Genomic DNA, 19,366 nt, shown 5'->3' on the forward strand with positions numbered 1-19,366 from the left:
GACAGAAACATCTCCGATTGTAAATACGCATTTCTTTCTAGCCACATTATATGTAGAAGGAATCCCTACCCTATAAGTGAAGTTATAAATACCCACATAGATCTCTGGGTGTTTGTTATATTAATATCTGAACTTTTCCGCATGTTTGAAATATTTTCATTTATTTTTTTAAGTTCATTTTATTCATTTTGAGACAGAGAGAGACAGAGAGAGAGCACGAGCAGGGGAGGGGCAGAGAGAGGGAGGGAGAAACCTAAGCAGGCCCTATGCTGTCAGTGGGAAGCCCAATTCGGGGCATGATCCCACAAAACGTGAGATCATGACCTGAGCCAAAATCAAGAGCCAGATGCTCAACTGACTGAGCCACCCAGGAGCCCCAGGAAATCTTTTCATTTAAAAAACCAAGTAACTAGGGTTGCACACAACGATTTATGTCCCAAACTGTTCACTATGGCTACATTTATGATCACAGAAAATATTTTGCACACTAAATATGTTTTTCCATTGATATGTAATACTATTTAGCTTTCGAATCTGGTTTTCAAACGATTATTATATACAAAAATATTCATAGTACATATTATTTTAAGAAAGAAAGATATAGCATATGATTAGTTTTTAAAGATGGAAAGGCAAGGGGCGCCTGGGTGGCTCACTTGGTTGGGCATCTGATTTTGGCTCAGGTCATGATCTCATGGTTTCCCGGGTTCAAGCCCCATGTTGGACTCTGTGCTGACAGCTCAGAGCCTGGAGCCTGCTTGGGATTCTGTGTCTCCCTCTCTCTCTCTCTGCCCCTTCCCCACTCATGCTCTCTCTGTCTCTGTCTCTCTCTCAAAAATAATAAACAGTAAAAAATTATTTTAAAAATAGATGGGAAAGCATTACAAGTTTTTTAATTAAAAGAAGTTATAGAGGGGCACCTGGGTGGCTCAGTCGGTTGGGTGTCCAACTCTTGATCTCAGCTCAGGTCATGATCCCATGGTTCCTGGGATCGAGCCCCATCTTGGGCTCCAGGCTGACAGTGTGGAGCCTGCTTTGGATTCTCTCTCTGCCTCTTTCTCTGCCCCTCTCCCTCCCCCTCTATCAAAATAAATAAACCTTAACAAAATGTTATAAAATGGTGGAATTTTTAACACTCTTTGTTCTTTTTCTGTCTCTCAACAGATTTTCTTCAGTGAATATGCATTTTACTATAAAAACAACTGACAGATTTTGTGAAAATCAACTATTCATTTAATAAACTGGAAAACTGGAATATACCTACATCTTCCTCATACAGAAACGTGTACAATCGTGTGGGTAGTGTGGATGGTCCAACCACGAGGGCAGCCTGCTAAAGCACAAAGTCTCAATGCTGGTGAGTGTCCAGTGAGTTACCGGAAACCTTGCCAATAAAATTAAACTGGTCCAAGATTTATGTAGAGCAATTTAGTAATGTGCATTAAGACACTTTCAACCATTCATTTCCTTATCCAATAAATATTTATGAGCAGCTACCATGTTCTAGAAACTGGGGACAATAGCTCACTGACACACAGACATCAGCCCAAAGGTTCTCACAGCCTAACGAGGTGGGAAGACAAGGAAAGACATCATACCTCTCGACCCATCTCTGGAGATGGGGTGCTAAGAGCAGAGGAAAAGGAGAGAGAGAAAATTCAGGAAGGTTTCTTAGAGGAGTTCTCACCTAAGATGGTAGACAGGCCTAGATTCTAGGAAATGACTTAGATCACAGTTTCAAGTCTGAGAGACCTGCATTAAAATCTTAGTTCCAGCACTTCTCAGCTATTTGCCCTTTGACGGGTTACTGAAATTCTCTAAGCTTTAATCCTTTCTTCTATAACGTCTACCCCATAGATTACAGGTTTGTTTTTTTTTTTTAAGTTTGTTTATTTTTGAGAGATAGAATGTGAGTGTGGGAGGGGCAGAGAGAGAGGGAGACACAGAATCCGAAGCAGGCTCCAGGCTCTGAGCTGTCAGCACAGAGGTTGGCACGGGTCTCAAACTCACAAACTGTGAGTTCACGACCTATGTTGAAGTTGGATGCTTAGGTGACTGAGCCACCAGGCACCCCCCTCCGCCATAGATTACAGTTTTAAAAATGAGATCCTCGGGGCGCCTGGGTGGCTCAGTCGGTTAAGTCCGACTTCGGCTCAGGTCATGATCTCATGGTCCGTGAGTTCGAGCCCCGCGTCGGGCTCTGTGCTGACAGCTCAGAACCTGGAGCCTGTTTCCGATTCTGTGTCTCCCTCTCTCTCTGCCCCTCCCCTGTTCATGCTCTGTCTCTCTCTGTCTCAAAAATAAATAATAAAAAACGTTAAAAAAAAATGAGATCCTCTATGAGCAGTGCTTAAAACATGGATGCTTGGTGAACAAAATTAAATTGGGAAAAAAAGAAAAGGTTAAAGAAACTAAATACTCATAATAAGAGAATGGATAATTTTGATATATACACAAAATTAAGTATGTACAGGATTCATCAAGAGGAAACTGTAGGGAGAGAAGAAAACCAAACGGGGAAATAATAGCACGTGGTGATTCATGTGAAGGGTAAACAGGTGTCCATTGCACTATTCTTGCCCTTTTCTGAAAGGCTATTTCTCAAAATATAAAGTTGGCTAAAAAAGAATCAAAAGCCATATTTGGGGCACCTGGGTGGCTCAGTTGGTTAAGCGTCCAACTTCAGTTCAGGTCATGATCTCACAGTCTGTGGGTTCAAGCCCCCACATCGGGCTCTCTGCTGACAGCTCCGAGCCTGGATCCTGCTTCGGATTCTGTGTCTCCCTTTTTTTCTGCCCCTCCCCTGCTTGTGCTCTGTCTCTCTCTCTCTCTCTCTCTTAAAATTAAATAAACATTAAAAAAATTTTCTTCAAGTTATGTTTAAAATGTTTTTATATCTTGGAACAACATATATAATATTAAGTTAAAAAGGTAGCTGTGGAAATTTATTTTTCCATATCAATGCTTTAAATGGGGAAAAAAATACATGAAAGCCAAATTTCTCTTTGGGTAGTGGGGATATATACAGCTTTTAGCTGTTTTTGTTACACTTCTTTGTATTTTCCAAATATTTGACAAGAATTTGTTGCTTTTTAATAAACAGATATAATTTTTCATTAATTTATGGCAGATATAGACTTGTAGATGACAATTTTACTACTTTGCTATCTTAGTCCTCTTTAAAGGAAGGTATTAAGAAAGTATATCCAGAATTAGAAATTTTTTTTTCTTTTTAATTTAGATGAAGCCGAACTAAATAAAAATTAAATCATACTGTGACTTCTGAAGATGGAGTTTTAGTAACTTCTGTGATAATAAGAACCAATATTTCTACAAATTATATGTTTTTACATTAGCATACATACAGCAAAAACAACTAGACGGCAATGACATCAGAGAACAAAGAGTGGAAGAAAACTACAGGTACTTTTTGGTCACGGGACAAAAGGGCCAGAGCTCAGTCACTTCCAGTTGGCCAGTACTTGGCAAAGGGCACCGTAAATAAAGGTGCAGACAATGGATGACATGGCCATCACACGAGGCTCCCTAGTAGTGACTCATGTTCCCTGAGTGTTTGTCTGATGTTCATCTCACTGAACACGAGCAACCATTTGGTGAGACAGGAATCGTTACCACTTTCTAGACAAGGCAACCCACGTTTTAGCTGAAATCACTTGCTCACAACTGGGTGGCCGGAAAGGAAACCCAAGCCTGCCAGATCCTACGATCCACACTTTAAGCCAGGGCCATAAATAAGCAGAGAGTAGAGATATTAGGTTTTGTGGGCCAAACTACTCAAACCTCAGTTGAAGTGTAAAAGTGGCCACAGACAGTGTATAAATGAATAAGCATGACTGTATTCCAATAAAACTTTATTTACAGAAACAGGTGGCAGACTGGATCTGGTTCTCAGGCCTTAGTATGCCGACCCCTGCTCTAAGTCACTATTCAACCCTGTCTCCATTTAGTATCAGGTCTTACCATTCAGCAAATATTTAATGAATACCTGGCATGTGCCAAGATCTGTTCTTGGCTGGAGATATAGCTGTGAGCAGACTGGAAAGAGTCCCTTACCCTCTGGAGCTTACCTTTGTGTAGGCATAACAAGTAAATAGTTATATCTATATCTATAGAGTACACATTTATATAGATATAGATATAACTATGCACACAAACACATATACACACACAAAGTATATAATACAAAGTATATATAACGTATATATAATATGACATGATATCATATATCATATCATATCATATCATACATAATATAATGTCAGGAAATGACAAACGCAATCAAGACTGACTGAATGCTTGCCATAAATTAAACAAGATGGGTTGATAAATGACATCACTCTTAATAACTGCCCATAGCAAAACATGATGATTGAGGTTCAGTTCTTTGTTAGTTTGAAATAAGCTGAACACACAAACATCCCAACGATAAAACAGACGTCCACGCAGTTACGTATGTCAGCACACACTCAGGCAGATGTAAAGTTTGGTCCTACCTTCCTATGTTTTATGTTCCCAATCTTCTATTCCAGTCACCTTAACTGACATCTTGCGAGTAACAAAGCCTCATGATATCTAAGGGAACTTTTCTTCCTGGCCGGGGATCTTAAATTAGTACCCATGAGCCCAACTGGTTTCCTGGGGCTGTTCCAGACCCACCCTAACCATTTGTAAATTTGTTAAAACAGCAGCTACGACGTATGGTTCAACTGTTTCCTCCAACAAAAGACAGATGGCTTCAGCAAATTTTAACTTTCTCCGTTGACGAGCCACCCTGCTCCAGAGCAGAGGGGTGTGTGATGAGTGTGCATGTCCACCAAGGCACTGGCAGTCACAAGGATGTGGGGGTGTGACGCAGGCGTGAAATCTGTGGCGGGGGCTAAAATGAAAGAAGATAAAGCAGATCACAAGCATACCAGCTTGTTGTAAGAACATATGGTTTCAGACTTTGAAATTTCTGGACTACAGATACGGATCCTCATTTATAACCCAACCAAATGGCCAAAACCAGTAAAAATGGCCGATATTACACCAAAATGTAAGTTTGAATTATTTGGTCAGAAGAAAGGATAACACTTAATAGCACCTTAGTATGTGCCAGGTAATATATAAACACTTTTCCATTTATTATTAAATATTAACCCCACTTTTCAAGATGAAGAACCAAGTAAGATGTTAAAACATTTGTCTCAGGCCCTACAGTGAATAAAATGGGAAGTGAGAATTTGAATCAAGAATGGAGAAGGAGGGCAAAATAAAAACAAGACATACTTGCCTTAGATTTCTGGGATCTTAAGAACTGGAAGGGGCATAAGCCGATCACTTCCAGTCAGGGCTTTTTATTTTAGGGAAATGAAAACAGAGAAGCTATTTGCCCAACGTCACACAAGAATTATTATTTTCAGAACTGGGTCTAGAATCCAGGGCTTCAGACATGAAATCTGCCGCTTCTATTCCACGTTGGCTTGGAAAATGAATTAACAAATAAACTAAATGTATTAACAAATACACTAAAATTCCATAGGGAATTTACTATGTTTTAAGCTCTTTAGTGTGCAGACTTCGTAATATCTGCTTTGGCATAATAGGGACACCCCCATACTTTCTTCCTGGTTCTTGGTTCACTTTGGATCATCAAGGTCATTAGGAATTTTATTTTTGACCCTGAATACTAGCAAGTGTCCCTCTTCACCAAGGTATACAATGTCACTGTCAATTAACTGCCCAGTTTTTTTTTTTTTTTCCCCACGTTTATTTATTTTTGGGACAGAGAGAGACAGAGCATGAACGGGGGAGGGGCAGAGAGAGAGGGAGACACAGAATCGGAAACAGGCTCCAGGCTCCGAGCCATCAGCCCAGAGCCTGATGCGGGGCTCGAACTCACGGACCGCGAGATCGTGACCTGGCTGAAGTCGGACGCTTAACTGACTGCGCCACCCAGGCGCCCCTTAACTGCCCAGTTTAAGGAGAGTTTGGTTTTCACCGAGCTCACCAATCATTTCCCGATGCCCCATATAACATGTACAGAAAATAGACATGTAAACTCAAAAGACAGAAATTAGATCATCTGAAATTTAACTCTAGGCAATCAAAATGAACATTCTCCTCATTTGTTAATGTAGCGCACAGTGAAGAGTTTTATTCCTGGACATGTCCAGAGAATTCAAGGATCTCTCTTTCCTGATTCTAGACAAAACTATGAAACCAATTATGCTAGTTCCTGACATCTTCATACTCTAGAATTTGTCCACCACTTTATAACTGATGCTTTTATCTTCACTCCAAATATCCAATGTCCCAACACAATTCTTTGGCTGTTTGGACGGCCCCACGGCAGTGACTCAAAGTCCTGACTTCTACCCATGAGTACTGATTTTTAATTAGGGAGATCCTTCATAAATTATTGTCCCAGGTCTGATAACAGACCTGCATCTCAGGTCTGTTATCAATGGCAGGTTTTTTAGAGTGACACTAGTGACAGAAAGGACTTATGGGGGAGCCAGAAGGCTGGGATCTGGGATGGTGCAATCCTTGTACTCTTGTGTCATGTTGAAAACCTTCTTAATGAGCCACATGATTCCACTGAGCAGTTAATCTGTTGTAATATTTCCACTGTGTGAAAATATTGTAAGTATAGTCCAACAGTTCTATATTCTGCCTCTTTTTTAAAGGTAGCGTGGTATCATCAGTAATGGAAAGTTTTCCTTCCCTCTCCTTAGAGGTCTTCTCAACCGAAAGCTATGTGATTATTTCAATTCCAACAATATTCTTCTCTTTTGCTTCTGACAATATTTCTTTAGTCTAAAGGAGTCTAAACCCCATGCAGACTCAGCACCAGGAATTCTGCTCACTGTCCTCCCAGGTGGCAGGTATGACATGGAAAGCCTCACTTCTGGATTTGATTATAATGATTACAGATGCAGACCCCGAGGACTCCGAACTGATCTTTAGTTACAGAAGAGCTGACGAGGTTGAAAAAGCTCCAGTGTGATGAGCCACTTACACAACACAAGATAGGCACCTACAGCCAACTTTGTAAAATGCAGGTAATCTGACAAAATAACTGCTCTTTCACCATATGGCAAGACTTTAAATGACTCTTACTTGCTTTACATTAAGGGTACGATGAGCTCTTCAAACTATGGATAACAGGAGGCTCGGCACTCAGGAGTAAATCAAGAGTGGTACTAGGTGAGCAGGGGCTACATGTAGAGGCGGGCAGCGTAGAAGTTTGCTGGGGCTGCCATGACAAAATAGCACGGACTAGGTGGCTTAAACAACAGAAACTGATTCTCACAAGTCCAAGATCAAGGTGTCCGCAGGTCTGGTTTCTCCTGAGGTCTCTCTCCTTGGCTTGCGGATGGCCACCATCCATGGCCTTTCCTCTGTGCGTGGGCACCACCCCCCCCCCCGCCCCCGACGTCTCCTTGTTTTCGTATAAGGACCAGTCATCGTGGAGTAGGGCCTGACCCTTATGACCTCATCTAACCTTAATTAGTTCTTTATTTTTTTAAAAATATTAAAATTTTTTTAATGTTTTGTTTGTTTTTAAGAGAAAGAGAGAGACACACACACAGACTGCGAGTGGGGGAGGGGCAGAGAGAGAGGGAGACACAGAGTCTGAAGTAAGCTCCAGGATCTGAGCTGTCAGTGCAGAGCCCGGCGCAGGGCTCAAACTCACAAACCATGAGATCATGACCCGAGCCAAAGTCTGATGCTTGACCGACTGAGTCACCAAGGTGCCCCTTAATTATTATTTTAAAGGCCCAAATATAGTCACATTAGGGGGTTAAGGGCTCAACATATGAATTTGGATGGGGGTAAGGCACAATTCAGTCCATAACAGGGACACAGACGTGGTTGCATTCAGAATGCTGTATTCACCAGCAGACACATCTTCTCTGAAGCCGTGCCTGCTGAGTCCCAAGGGACCCTGAAGGAATCTGTGGATTAGAAGAATCTGACTTCTAGGAGGAGTTTCATTTAATACTCTCACAAGGCATTTTTTCTTCTTTTTTTATAAGGAAGCAAAACTGATTTTTCACACACTTCGGGAGATAGCAAGCCCCAGCAGAAGATGTGCATTCATCTTCATAGTAGTAAGAACTGGCTCATACTGCATGCATTCTTGAAAGAAGTGTGGGACACACATTATGTATTCCAGAAAATTCTGTGCACCATCATCCCTGAGACCTCAATGTGCCAGGTAAACGTCATACTATTCCCATGTTTTCACCAACATTCCTTTGTCTTTCTATTTTCTTTTTCGCTTTACTGTCACTATTTTGTTTTTCTTTCCTTTTTTTTTTTAAAAGTTTATTTATTTTTAAAGAGAGAGAGGGGGGGAGGGGATCCCCAGCAGGCTCCCCACTGCCAGTGCGGGGCCTGATGCAGGGCTCAAACTCAGGAACCATGAGATCATGACCTGAGCCGAAATCAAGAGTCAGATCCTTAACCACCTGAGCCACCCAGGTGCCCCTTATTTTGCTTTTCTTACATTTACATTTTTCTTTACATTTATATTTTGTGAGGAAATCTGAAGTTTATACTACTTGAGAGTTAAGAGAAAGACTGAGAGCCATAAACAACCAAATCAAAGAACGAATAAAGGAGGGAATGTCTTTTAAGTTAGGGCATAACCATGTTCAATACTGACATAATTTTAGGGGGATCTGGTATTTCTTTAGTCTAAACGAGCTTTAATTGGGAGGCTCGGGGATGCACCCTTATTTTTCCTATTGAAATTAGTGATGATTAGTTTTTGACTTATGGAAATTTGCCCTATGAGTGTGCTTTAAGTAATAAAATATCCTCATAAGGCAGGGAAGAGGGCAAAGAGCAAAATAAAAGCACAATTTGCGAGGAGCTGGTACTTGGGACTAAGATTCTGTTTTTTTTAATTGGGGCACTTGGTTAGATAATGTGTGAACCACAAGATTTCCTTCAGTCCCTCCAGAGACCTAGAGAAAAAGCCATTGGTTAGTAGTCTTCCTGGCTTCTTTTCTCTAGGCTAATAAACAGATCTCAGCCTTTGAGATTTTGCATTCTGCTGACACCAAAAAGCAAGAGATAAACCCAATCCAAAAGCTTACCGAGGAAAAGGTCATTTCTCCCTGAGGCCTGGAGCGGCTACAGGTATTCGATGAAGGGCTCTTCCCTCCCTGAGGTGGCCTCAGATTGACCCTAAGGATGGGAAACACTGAAGGGGAAAGAACATGGCCATTGAAGACCATTCCCACTACCTCAACATAACTGCAGACTGGGAGAAGAGATTCCAATGAGATGCACCTCCCCAAAAGGGCTGGGGCACCATTAGAATTCAGAAATCTTTTCAAAAGAATTCTCTTGTGTAGATGTTATGTTGGAATGTGGACAGGGAGACCTCTCCCCGAGACAGGATTCCAGAGAAGGAAGCAACAAGAGGGACCAAGGTAACATGTGGGACACAAGGCGATCAAATATGAGAAAGCTGAAGAAGATGGAGAAAACAGAGAACAAAAGTTGGGGCTGTGGGAAATATGAAGCCATTCATTTTGCCCAGAGGGCCCCCCCATAAACACAGGCACCACACTCTTCAGACACAGGCCATTACTATTCCTTATACTCATACCCATAGTTTCTCTGCTGTAAAAGGAAAGATTCTTCCTGATTTCTTGTGCTGGAGATCACACCCCTCTTCACCTTATCAGGAACTTCATTTCAGTTAATATCGTCTCTCAGACGATATTTCATCAATTTCCCCCTCTACTAGGTCATTCCCCAAAGCTCTACGGACATGCTCATGAATCTCGTATTTCTTTAAGAATCTCAAGTGCACAGAAGTGGAAGGTGGATTAATTACAAACTGTCGTTCTTGATGCACTCTTGTCATGACCTGCTTTTGCTTCTTTAGTTGGACTTTTTAAAATACTGTAATTAAGTGGGGTGCGTGGGTGGCTTAGTCGGTTAAGAGTCTGACTTCGGCTCAGGTCGTGATCTCGTGGTTCATGGGTTCAAGCTCTGCGTCGGGCCCTGGGCTGACAGCTCAGAGACTGGAGCCTGCTTCAGATTCTGTGTCTCTGTCTCTCTCTGCACCTCCGCAGCTTGTGCTCTGTGTGTGTCTCTCTCTCAAAAATAAATAAACATTAAAAAAAAAAAAACTGTAATAAGTGTCTGCTAACCCACTGCCCAATGGAGAAACTAAAGCCTTAACAATAGCCTACATCAACCATATCATGCTGATGTTCCCATCTCCCTGCCTCCCTCCACCTGAGGAAACCATCATCACCTTAAATCCTAAAATCAGCACTCTGTTATTTTCTTTGTATGTACTTTTAAAATAGACTTAGAAAGTTTTGGTTGCTTAAAACTTTTACAAAAAATGGTAACATGCTATATTATTCTTGTATTCATTTCCGATTGCTTTTGTAACAAAACACGACAAATTTAGTGGCTTAAAATAAAACCAATTAAGTATTAGCTTATATTTCTGAAGACCAGAAGTCCAAAGTGGATTTTAACTGGGCTACAAACTGTCCACAGGGCTTGTGTTCGTTCTGGGGACTCCGGACTCTGGGGGAGAATCTGTTCCCTGCCCTTTCTAGCTTCTAGAGGCTTCCTACTGCCCCTGATGCCTGGCTCTTTACTCCTTCTTCAGAGCCAAGATCTTCAAATCTCTTCACTCTTTCTCTCTTTCCTGCCCACCCCCAACTTCTGCCTCCCTCTTCAAAAGACCTTCAAGTGATTACATTGGAGCCACCCAGATAAGCGAGGATAATCCTCCAATCTTAAGATTCTTACCTTAATCACTTCTGTAAAATCCCTTTTTCCAGGCAAGGTAATCTATTGAGAGGTTTTAGGGAGTAGAACATGGACGTCTTTGCGGGGCACTGTCTTTGCCTGCCATAGTTCTCTTTCATGACTTACTTCGTTCCTTGAAATATTCCTCTTGTCATCTATCACTACAGTTTCCCAGGTTACTCATCCACTCTCCTACAGGTGCGCACCTGATGGGTCCCTGGCTTTGGCTACTGTGAGCAGTGTTCCTATGCACATTCTTGTTCATGTTCCCTGCTGTAGACATGTATAAATGTCACTGGGACAACTGGAATAGAATTTCTGGGTCATGGGTATGTAAATACTCAACTTGCAGTGATTCTGTCAAACTTTTTTTTTTTCAGCAAGAGCACCAATGTGTACTGTCAAGAGAAAACAGACATAAAATAGCATCTAATTATGGGGTTGCAGTTCCCTGATCATTAATAATAACAAACATTTCCTCAAATGTTTATTGTCCACCTGAATTTCCTCTATGAGATGTCAACTCATGGCTTTTCATCCTTTTTTTTTTTTTTTTTAACAGATTTCAGTTCTTCATGTTCTCTTAATACTAACATTTTTTTCAGCTGTTTACATTGCATTTGAGTCTCTCTACCCCACTAATAAATTGTGTTTCCATTTTCTTTAAGGTTTTCTTACTGTTCTTTTAATGAAAGTTCTTAAATTTGTACAGATTTACCAGTCATTTATAATCACTGGTTTTTATTTATATTTGTTTGTTCTACTCTAAAGGAAAGGTTTCCTATCCCCATAGTCTAGAAGATTTGTCTATATTTCCTACTAGGAGTGCAAAGTTTTCCTTTTGGCATTTAAGACCTCAATCCATTTGGGGCTGGCTGTCACATATATGGTGTGAGGAAATTCTCTGATCTCATCTTTTCCATCCAGATCCCCTTTTTCACAATCTTCCTTTTCCCACCGTTGTGACATTCCACCCATCACATTAGAAGGCTCCATACAAAGTTTAGGTGCCTGGGTGGCTCAGTCGGTTGAGCATCCAACTTGGGCTCAGGTCATGACCTCGCGATCTGCGAGTTCGAGCCCCACGATGGACTCTGTGCTGACAGCTCGGAGCCTGGAATCTACTTCAGATTCTGTGTCTCCCTCTTTCGCTGCCCCTCCCCTGCTCGTGCTCTCTCTCTGTCTCAAAAATAAATGTTAAAATAAAATAATAAAATAAAATAAAATAAAAATAAAATAAATAGAAGGTTCCATACATGTGCTCGTGTTCTGTCATCTCTATTATACTCTACTGATTAACTTGCTTATCCCTGCACTAATACTACTCTGTCTCAATGATGATAGCTTCAAAATAAATCCGTATTTATTTTATCCTTTAAAATAAATATAGTAGGACATATACCCTATCCTTGCTCTTCTTTATCATGATGATCTAGATACTGGAGCCCTTTATTCTTCTATATACATTTGGGAGACATCATGTCAAGCTCCGTGAAAAACTTGTTGAGACTTTGATGAATGAAGCATGATGTTTGGATTGAATCCATACATCAATTTTGAAGAATTAATATCTTAAGGCTGTTGTCTCCTCCATGAACATAATACAGCTCTCATTTATTCAGTAATAAATCTCTTTTTAAAACTACTTTACTAAGGTATGATTGACATATCAAAGGCTATACATACTTAATGTACACAATTTGATGAGTTTTGAGATAAGTATACATCCATGAAATCATCACAATCTATGCCACAGACATATCCGTTATCTCCAAAAGCTTCCTCCTGCTCTCTTACTTTTATCATCATCATCAACGTGTGTGTGTGTGTGTGTGTGTGTGTATGTGTGTGCGCGCGCATATGTGTGGTGTAAGGTAAGAACATTTAACATAAGATCTACCTTCTTTGCAAAGTTTTAGGCATATAATTCAGGCCTATAGTTAACTAAAGGAAGAAGCTCTCTAGGACGTACTCATCTTGTATAACTGGAAGTCTCTATCCTTTGGCTAACACTTCCCCATTTTTCCCTTTCCCTAGCCCCTGGCAGCCACCATTCCACTCTCTGTTTCTAGGAGTTTGACTATTTTGGATTCATCATGTAAATGGTATCATGTAGTACTTAGGATCTGTCCTTCTGTATCTGGCTTATTTCACTTAGTATAATGTCCTCCAGCTATCCATGTTGTCACAAATGGCAGAATTTACATCTTTTTTAAGGCTGAATAATACTCCATTGTATGTACATTTCACATTTTCTTCATTTATCTGTCAACACTTAGGTTGTTTCCTTACCTTGCCTATTGTGAATAATCCTTCAATGAATGTGGGATTGCAGAGATCTCTTTGAGATCCTAATTTCAATTCCTTTGGATAAATACCCAGAAGGAAGATTGCTGGATGACACAGTTCTATTTTTAATTTTTTGAAGAATCTCCATATAGTTTTCTATAGTGACTGTACCAGTTGACCTTCTCACCAACAGTGCATGAGGGTTTCCTTTTCTCCACACCCTCACCAACATTTGCTATCTTTAGTTTTTTTGCTCATAGGTATGAAGTGATATCTCACTCTGGTTTTGATTTGCATTTCCATGGTGATTAGTGATGTTGAGCACCTTTTCATATGACTGAGGGCCATTTGTATGTCTTCTTTGGAGAAATATCTATTATGTTCCTTTGTCCATTTTTGAAAAGGGTCATTTGTTGTTGTTTTTGCCAATGAGTTGCAGGTGCTTCTTATAAATTTAAAAAATTACCCTTTATCAGATATACAGCTTGAAAATATGTTTTTCCCATTGCATAAGTTGCCTTTTCATTGTGTTGATGGCATCCTTTCTTGTGCAAAAGGTTTTTAATTTGATATAACTCCATTTATCCATTTTTTTTTTTTACTGCTTTTGGTATCATATCCAAAAAAATCATTGCCAAGGCCACTGCCAAATAGCCAATCCCATATGTTTCTTCTTGGAATTTTACAGTTTCCGGTCCTAGAGTTAAGTCTTTAGTCCATTTTGAGTTGATTTTGTGTATGGTCCAATATCATTCTGTGTATAGCCACAAGAACATTTTGTGTATGGTCCAGAATTGAATGAAGGATCCAATTTTATTTTTTACATGTGAATATCCAGTTTTCCCAGCACTTGTTATTGAAGATGCTAACCTTTCCCCATTATGTAGTCTTGGTATCCTTGTCAAAGATCAGCTGACTATATATGATAAATCTCTTAATACAGTTAATCTCTCAATAAAGCTCAGTGATTTTTCTCTGTAAAGGTATTGTACACCTTAGGTTAGAGTGAAAATTAGTTACTGAAAATACCTGAAGTTACTGTAAATGGTATCTTCTTTTTAATTCAGTTTCACATTTGCATCTAGCATGGAAATTTAGCTACCTTGCTAAATGATTCCTATTACTGTCTGACAAATAATCATATTATGGGCAAATAATGATAGATTTGTTGTTCCCTTTATTCTCATTCTCATCATTTCCAATTTCATTTCTTGCCATATCACAAGTTTGAAAACCATTTATGACAACAGACTGCTTAGTGCAGGAAGGTACCACGGCTGCTAAAGTACTGAAAGATTTTGTAAGTGTTTTAGGTTTGCATTCTTCTTACAACCTGCCTTTATATCTGTGCCATGCTTGTTTTGGCAGGTTTTACCATTATCCTAATTCCTCCTTATTGGTACAGAGACGGTGAGCTTAGACACATGTATAGTGATGATTAAGGCAATCAAAAGAACTATGTGGTAAGATAAATGAAAAAATACGTATTAATAATATACAAATAATATAAATTATATGTATTTGTAATATATAACATAAATATAAATTATAAATATATTGTGTGTTATATAAATTATATATACATGTAATGTATTATACATTGTATAATATATATTAATTATAAATCATAAATCTAAATTATAAATATATAAATAATATAAATACATATATTTCAAATTTCTACTAGCCCTGTTCTTGTCCCCTACCTAACATGGTAAGACTCACTTCCACTAGGCTCTTGAGGAAGTATATCAAGAGGAAGTATATACACTCCATATAAAAAATGATTACTTAAAAAGCTTGAGTCCTAAAGTTGATATGGGATAATAATCTCCGGCTTTACGAAGATGGACTGGATTAGTCAAAACTCCTTTCAGGTTCTTGCAAAGGGGCAGGTGTCTGGCTACCGGAACTCTGTGTGTAAAAGCGTGAATATCAACATTCACACTATACACAACATGGTTTGTGATAAAAATGACTCCTGATGGGTTAACTGCATACACACGGGGAGAATTATATATACTTCTAATGATGCCCGATGAAGAGGAATGCTTGGGGATGCCCCGCACACATTAGAGTTCCCCTCCCCTATCCTTCTGAGTAGACAGGATCCAAGGATGGCCACCGTAGTGCTTTAGCAACTACAACATATTCCTGTGCTAAAAAATCTGTTGAACTAAATAAATGGTTTTTCAAACTTGCTCTTTTGAACCCTAGTTGTCTCAAGGGCTATCTCTTAGTCGTGGTGGGTCAATTAAGGAGCCCATCTCAGAGTGTCCCGTTATAGTTATACCCAGAGCATACCCATCGAATTTCCTATTTTTTTTAGTAAGCTATGTAAAGATAATTGAGAGAGAAATGGAAAATTCCACTCTAAAAAGTATTTTAAAGTCATAGGCATAAAACTCCATTTTATGGAAGAAAGTCTAGAATTATGACCACTTGCTAATTGTTAATCATTAATGATCATGGCTACATGAAACTTACAACATGCCTTAGAGACCAAAAGATACCTCCCCAACACCTCCAACAAAAGCCCAACAATATGCACCATAAATTTTCCAGATAATCCATCAGAATGTTGTATTAACTGTACAGCAGATGTACCAGTATAGGGTTCAAGTCATTTAAAAAATTTTTGAAATGCTATGAGGTGTAAAATCAAAAATGCTGTTTACATGACTGTGCCAGCCAGACTCACTCAGTCCAGTTCATCACCACGATGGTGACTGGTCTTTGCAACGGTGCTGTGGCATGAACATTTGTTACATGCTTAAACAGTATGGATGAGCATTCCACATGGTTTATAATTCTAACATTACACATAGATTTATGTGGCATAAATTTAACAAAAGAACTCAAATAGGCATTTACTTCCGATGAAGGAAGGCATAGTATGCAACAATTATTAAATAACAACCAATTAAACAATAAAATCTCAGGACATACCCATGGTACTGGCCAGTACAGACACAGAACACAGAAGAAGCCCCTCTCCCACCTGGCCCCCAGATACATTAGCAGTCAAACATAATCCCAGAGAAAGGGAGATGAGTGATGGGTCGGTAGAGTACCAGTTTCTCCACCCAGAGATACACACACGTGTGCAAAACAGAAATTAAGTTATAAAATAATAAGATTCCCATTAGTTTTACAAATCTGTGTTTGAGAAATGATGGACGTGCCTGATCAAAGCTTGTTGAATGATGGGGTGTCTGGGTGGCCGTCAGTTAAGCGTCAAACTTCGGCTCAGGTCACGATCTCACAGTTCATGGGTTTGAACCCCGCGTTGGGCTCTGTGCTGACAGCTCAGAGCCTGGAGCCTGAAGCCTGCTTTGGATTCTGTGTGTGTCTCTCTCTCTGCCTCTCCCTCCCCCCAAAAATAACTAATCATTAAAAAAAATTTAAGGGGCACCTGGGTGGGTCATTCGGTTAAGCATCTGACTTTGGCTCAGGTCATAATCTCACGGTTCAGGAGTTTGAGCCCAGCATCAGGCTCTGTGCTGACAGCTCAGAGGCTGGAGCCTGCTTTGGATTCTGTGTCTCCCTCTTTCTCTGCCTCTTCCCCTGTCACACTCTGTGTCTCTCTCTCTCTCTCTTTCAAAAATAAATAAACATTAAAAAAAGTTTTTTTTTTAATTAAAAGCTTGTTGAATGAATGAATATAGAGTTTAAATCAAGGAATGAACTGGATAACTTTTGAGGATCAGGGACCGGTTTATAAATACTAAAAATACCGACTGAGGTATATCTCTTAAAATCCATGACTATATATATATATATATATATATGTATATATATATATATATATATATGTATATATATATATGTATATATATATATATTCAAATAATAAGTTATATCCCAAAGCCATTTTGAAAGAAAAATGTGTTTACTCATTTTAAAATGAGATATTTGTATAGTATTTTGTTAAGTACTGTCTTGCTTACATGCTCTAGAGCAACACTATCCAAAAGAACTTTCTGTGATGATGTAAAGGCTCTAAGTCTGAGCTGTTCAGGAGAGGCACCAGTTAGCCACAGGGGGGCACTGAGTACTTGAAATGGAGCAAATGCCTCTGGGAAACTCAATTGTAACTTTATTTCATTTAAATTAACGTGAATTCAAATAACCCCATGCGGCCAGTGGCCAACTTCCTGGAAGGGCAGCTCTGAAGAATGAATTTTTCATTTATTTCCAAAGGGCTTTCACTTTTCCTTCACAACCTTGCTCAAGGTCACCTCAAAGCCCTGCACTGTGCTTCCATGGAACATTCTGCGTTTCTTCAATTTAGAGCTTCCCCACTGAACAGAAATTATTCCAGTATTGACTTCCCCGGTATACTGTAATCTACATAAAAATAGGACAGCGTTTTATTAATCTTTGTCATCTCAGCATCCAGCGGAGGGACTGACATGTGGCAGGTCCTCATTACACTTTTGTGAAATGAATGAACAGAAAGAAGCTATAAGCAGCTGATTAAACAGGGAAGTTCTAAATGAAAATTTAACGTTTGTGGAAAACTATCCTTTTGCCTGCCATTTATTTTCTGATTCACATGCATAAAAGCCATTTCTGCCTTACTGAAATCCTAGCTAAGCAGGAGAGGTAGTGTTTCTGCTAAAGTAATTTCAAGGGTGTCTGATCAAATAAGCCATATGGCACCCTGGCAATTTACAGCTGCAACTCATCTGCTCACTCACCGTCGAAGATGGCTGCTTATGAAACGTTAGAACAATCGGCCTCGCTGTGCTGCGAACCCGAAGGCCACTTACCGTCACCAACGTCGAAGTCCTTGAACGCCAGTTCTGAGCCCGAGTCATCCAGAAGGATTTCGCCATTCAGTGTGAACATCATGGTGTGCTCCGTCATGTCCACCATGCATCCCACAACATCGCCCGCTTGCCAAGAGCGCCCATAGTGTTCGTTGCCCTGGTGCCACCGCTGGGCCTAAGGGACAGAAGAGTCTCTTGTCACAGACAAAGCCGGGAGAACAGCACCCACCCACCACTACTGGTATGACTCACAGCAGCTCCTTCTAGTAACACAGCAGGAGGAAGGGCTCAGTGCCACCCCACGCACCAGCGGGTCACACACCCTAAGCGATGTGGAGGTGCCTGGGAATTCTACGTCCCTTTGATTAACACTGTATGCTATGGAATCTTGAAGAACAACCCAAATGCTATGTCATTACTTTGAGGAACGATGACTTTAAAAATCAAACCTGACACACTTTCTACTTAAAACAAACAAACAAACCTCTGTGTCTTTAGAGGTTATTTTTTCTCACTAAAATGAATGCTTCTCAGGATTTGGGTTGTTTTTCTCCATTCCCCCAAAATGCAAAGAATTATGAGTAGAGAATAAAGCTGAGAATTTATCACTGAAAATGACATTCTAGTTTTCATCTACTTCAAAATAAAATTCCATTCCTTGGAACCAATGGCATGGATACTTTAACAAAACAGACATCTTGAAGCATTTCAAGATATACTAAAACTTAAAAAGCTCCAAATCAAACCTAAAAATATTCTTAGGATGTTTACTGAAATAATACACCAAAAATTAAATGTGCCAACAATGTTTTGTATACAGAGGCCAAATTTCACATTATAAATACAATTCAAACACATTTTTGATAAATGTGACTTATGAATCTATAAGTACATTCCAATGATTTATGGGATCAAAATTAGTTACATCAATTATTTTGTCAGATAAGTCTCATTTTCCCCTCAATCATCGCCTTCATTGCAAACTGATATGTCAGGGGGTATAGTCACCAATGTAAAGTAATGATATGATTATTTTCAAGTATAATACACTCTACTTTTAAAAATTTTATTTCAGAAGGTGTTAGCTTTCAATAAGTGTTAGATTTTCTATCTGAAATAAAAAACAGGTTCAGGAAATGTGGTGTTTCACAACAAAGTGGGTCTGTTGTCCCCTGGAAGACACATTATTAATTTCTAGCCTAGAAATGCTGTCCCACTCATGCCTACCTCAGTACTCAAATGTTAAATCTCCTCGTGATTGCTTATTTACTCTAACATTCCTTTTAATTAAAAATAACTTTTCCCCTTCATATGAAAGGAATGTAAATTCATGGAAGAAAATCACAGAATAGAAAAGACTGAAATTTCTATAATTTTATCAATCAAAAAATGACTACCATTCTATTGTGGCTAGGTTCATATACATATTATTTTTTTTATTTTTAAATAATTTATGTACATAAAATAATCTTTAAACATTTATATAATGTGTAAGTAAATAATAA

The 19,366-nt window shown here is 39.4% G+C and overlaps 1 protein-coding gene across 13 annotated transcripts in view; it reads right to left on the reverse strand.

Annotated features, from left to right (window-relative positions):
• RYR2 (ryanodine receptor 2) overlaps positions 1-19,366 on the reverse strand; it is a 768,472-nt gene that overhangs the window by 257,867 nt on the left and 491,239 nt on the right. For all 13 annotated transcript variants that reach the window (XM_040464903.1, XM_040464902.1, XM_040464892.1 and 10 more), the window contains one exon: positions 17,862-18,036. In XM_040464903.1, coding sequence (XP_040320837.1) covers positions 17,862-18,036 — 175 coding nt within the window. The remainder of the gene's footprint in view (positions 1-17,861; positions 18,037-19,366) is intronic.

The sequence above is a fragment of the Herpailurus yagouaroundi genome, unplaced genomic scaffold (genome assembly GCF_014898765.1).
Source record: "Herpailurus yagouaroundi ecotype Mexico unplaced genomic scaffold, PumYag 530, whole genome shotgun sequence".
In the NCBI taxonomy this organism is placed as follows: Eukaryota; Metazoa; Chordata; class Mammalia; order Carnivora; family Felidae; genus Herpailurus; species Herpailurus yagouaroundi.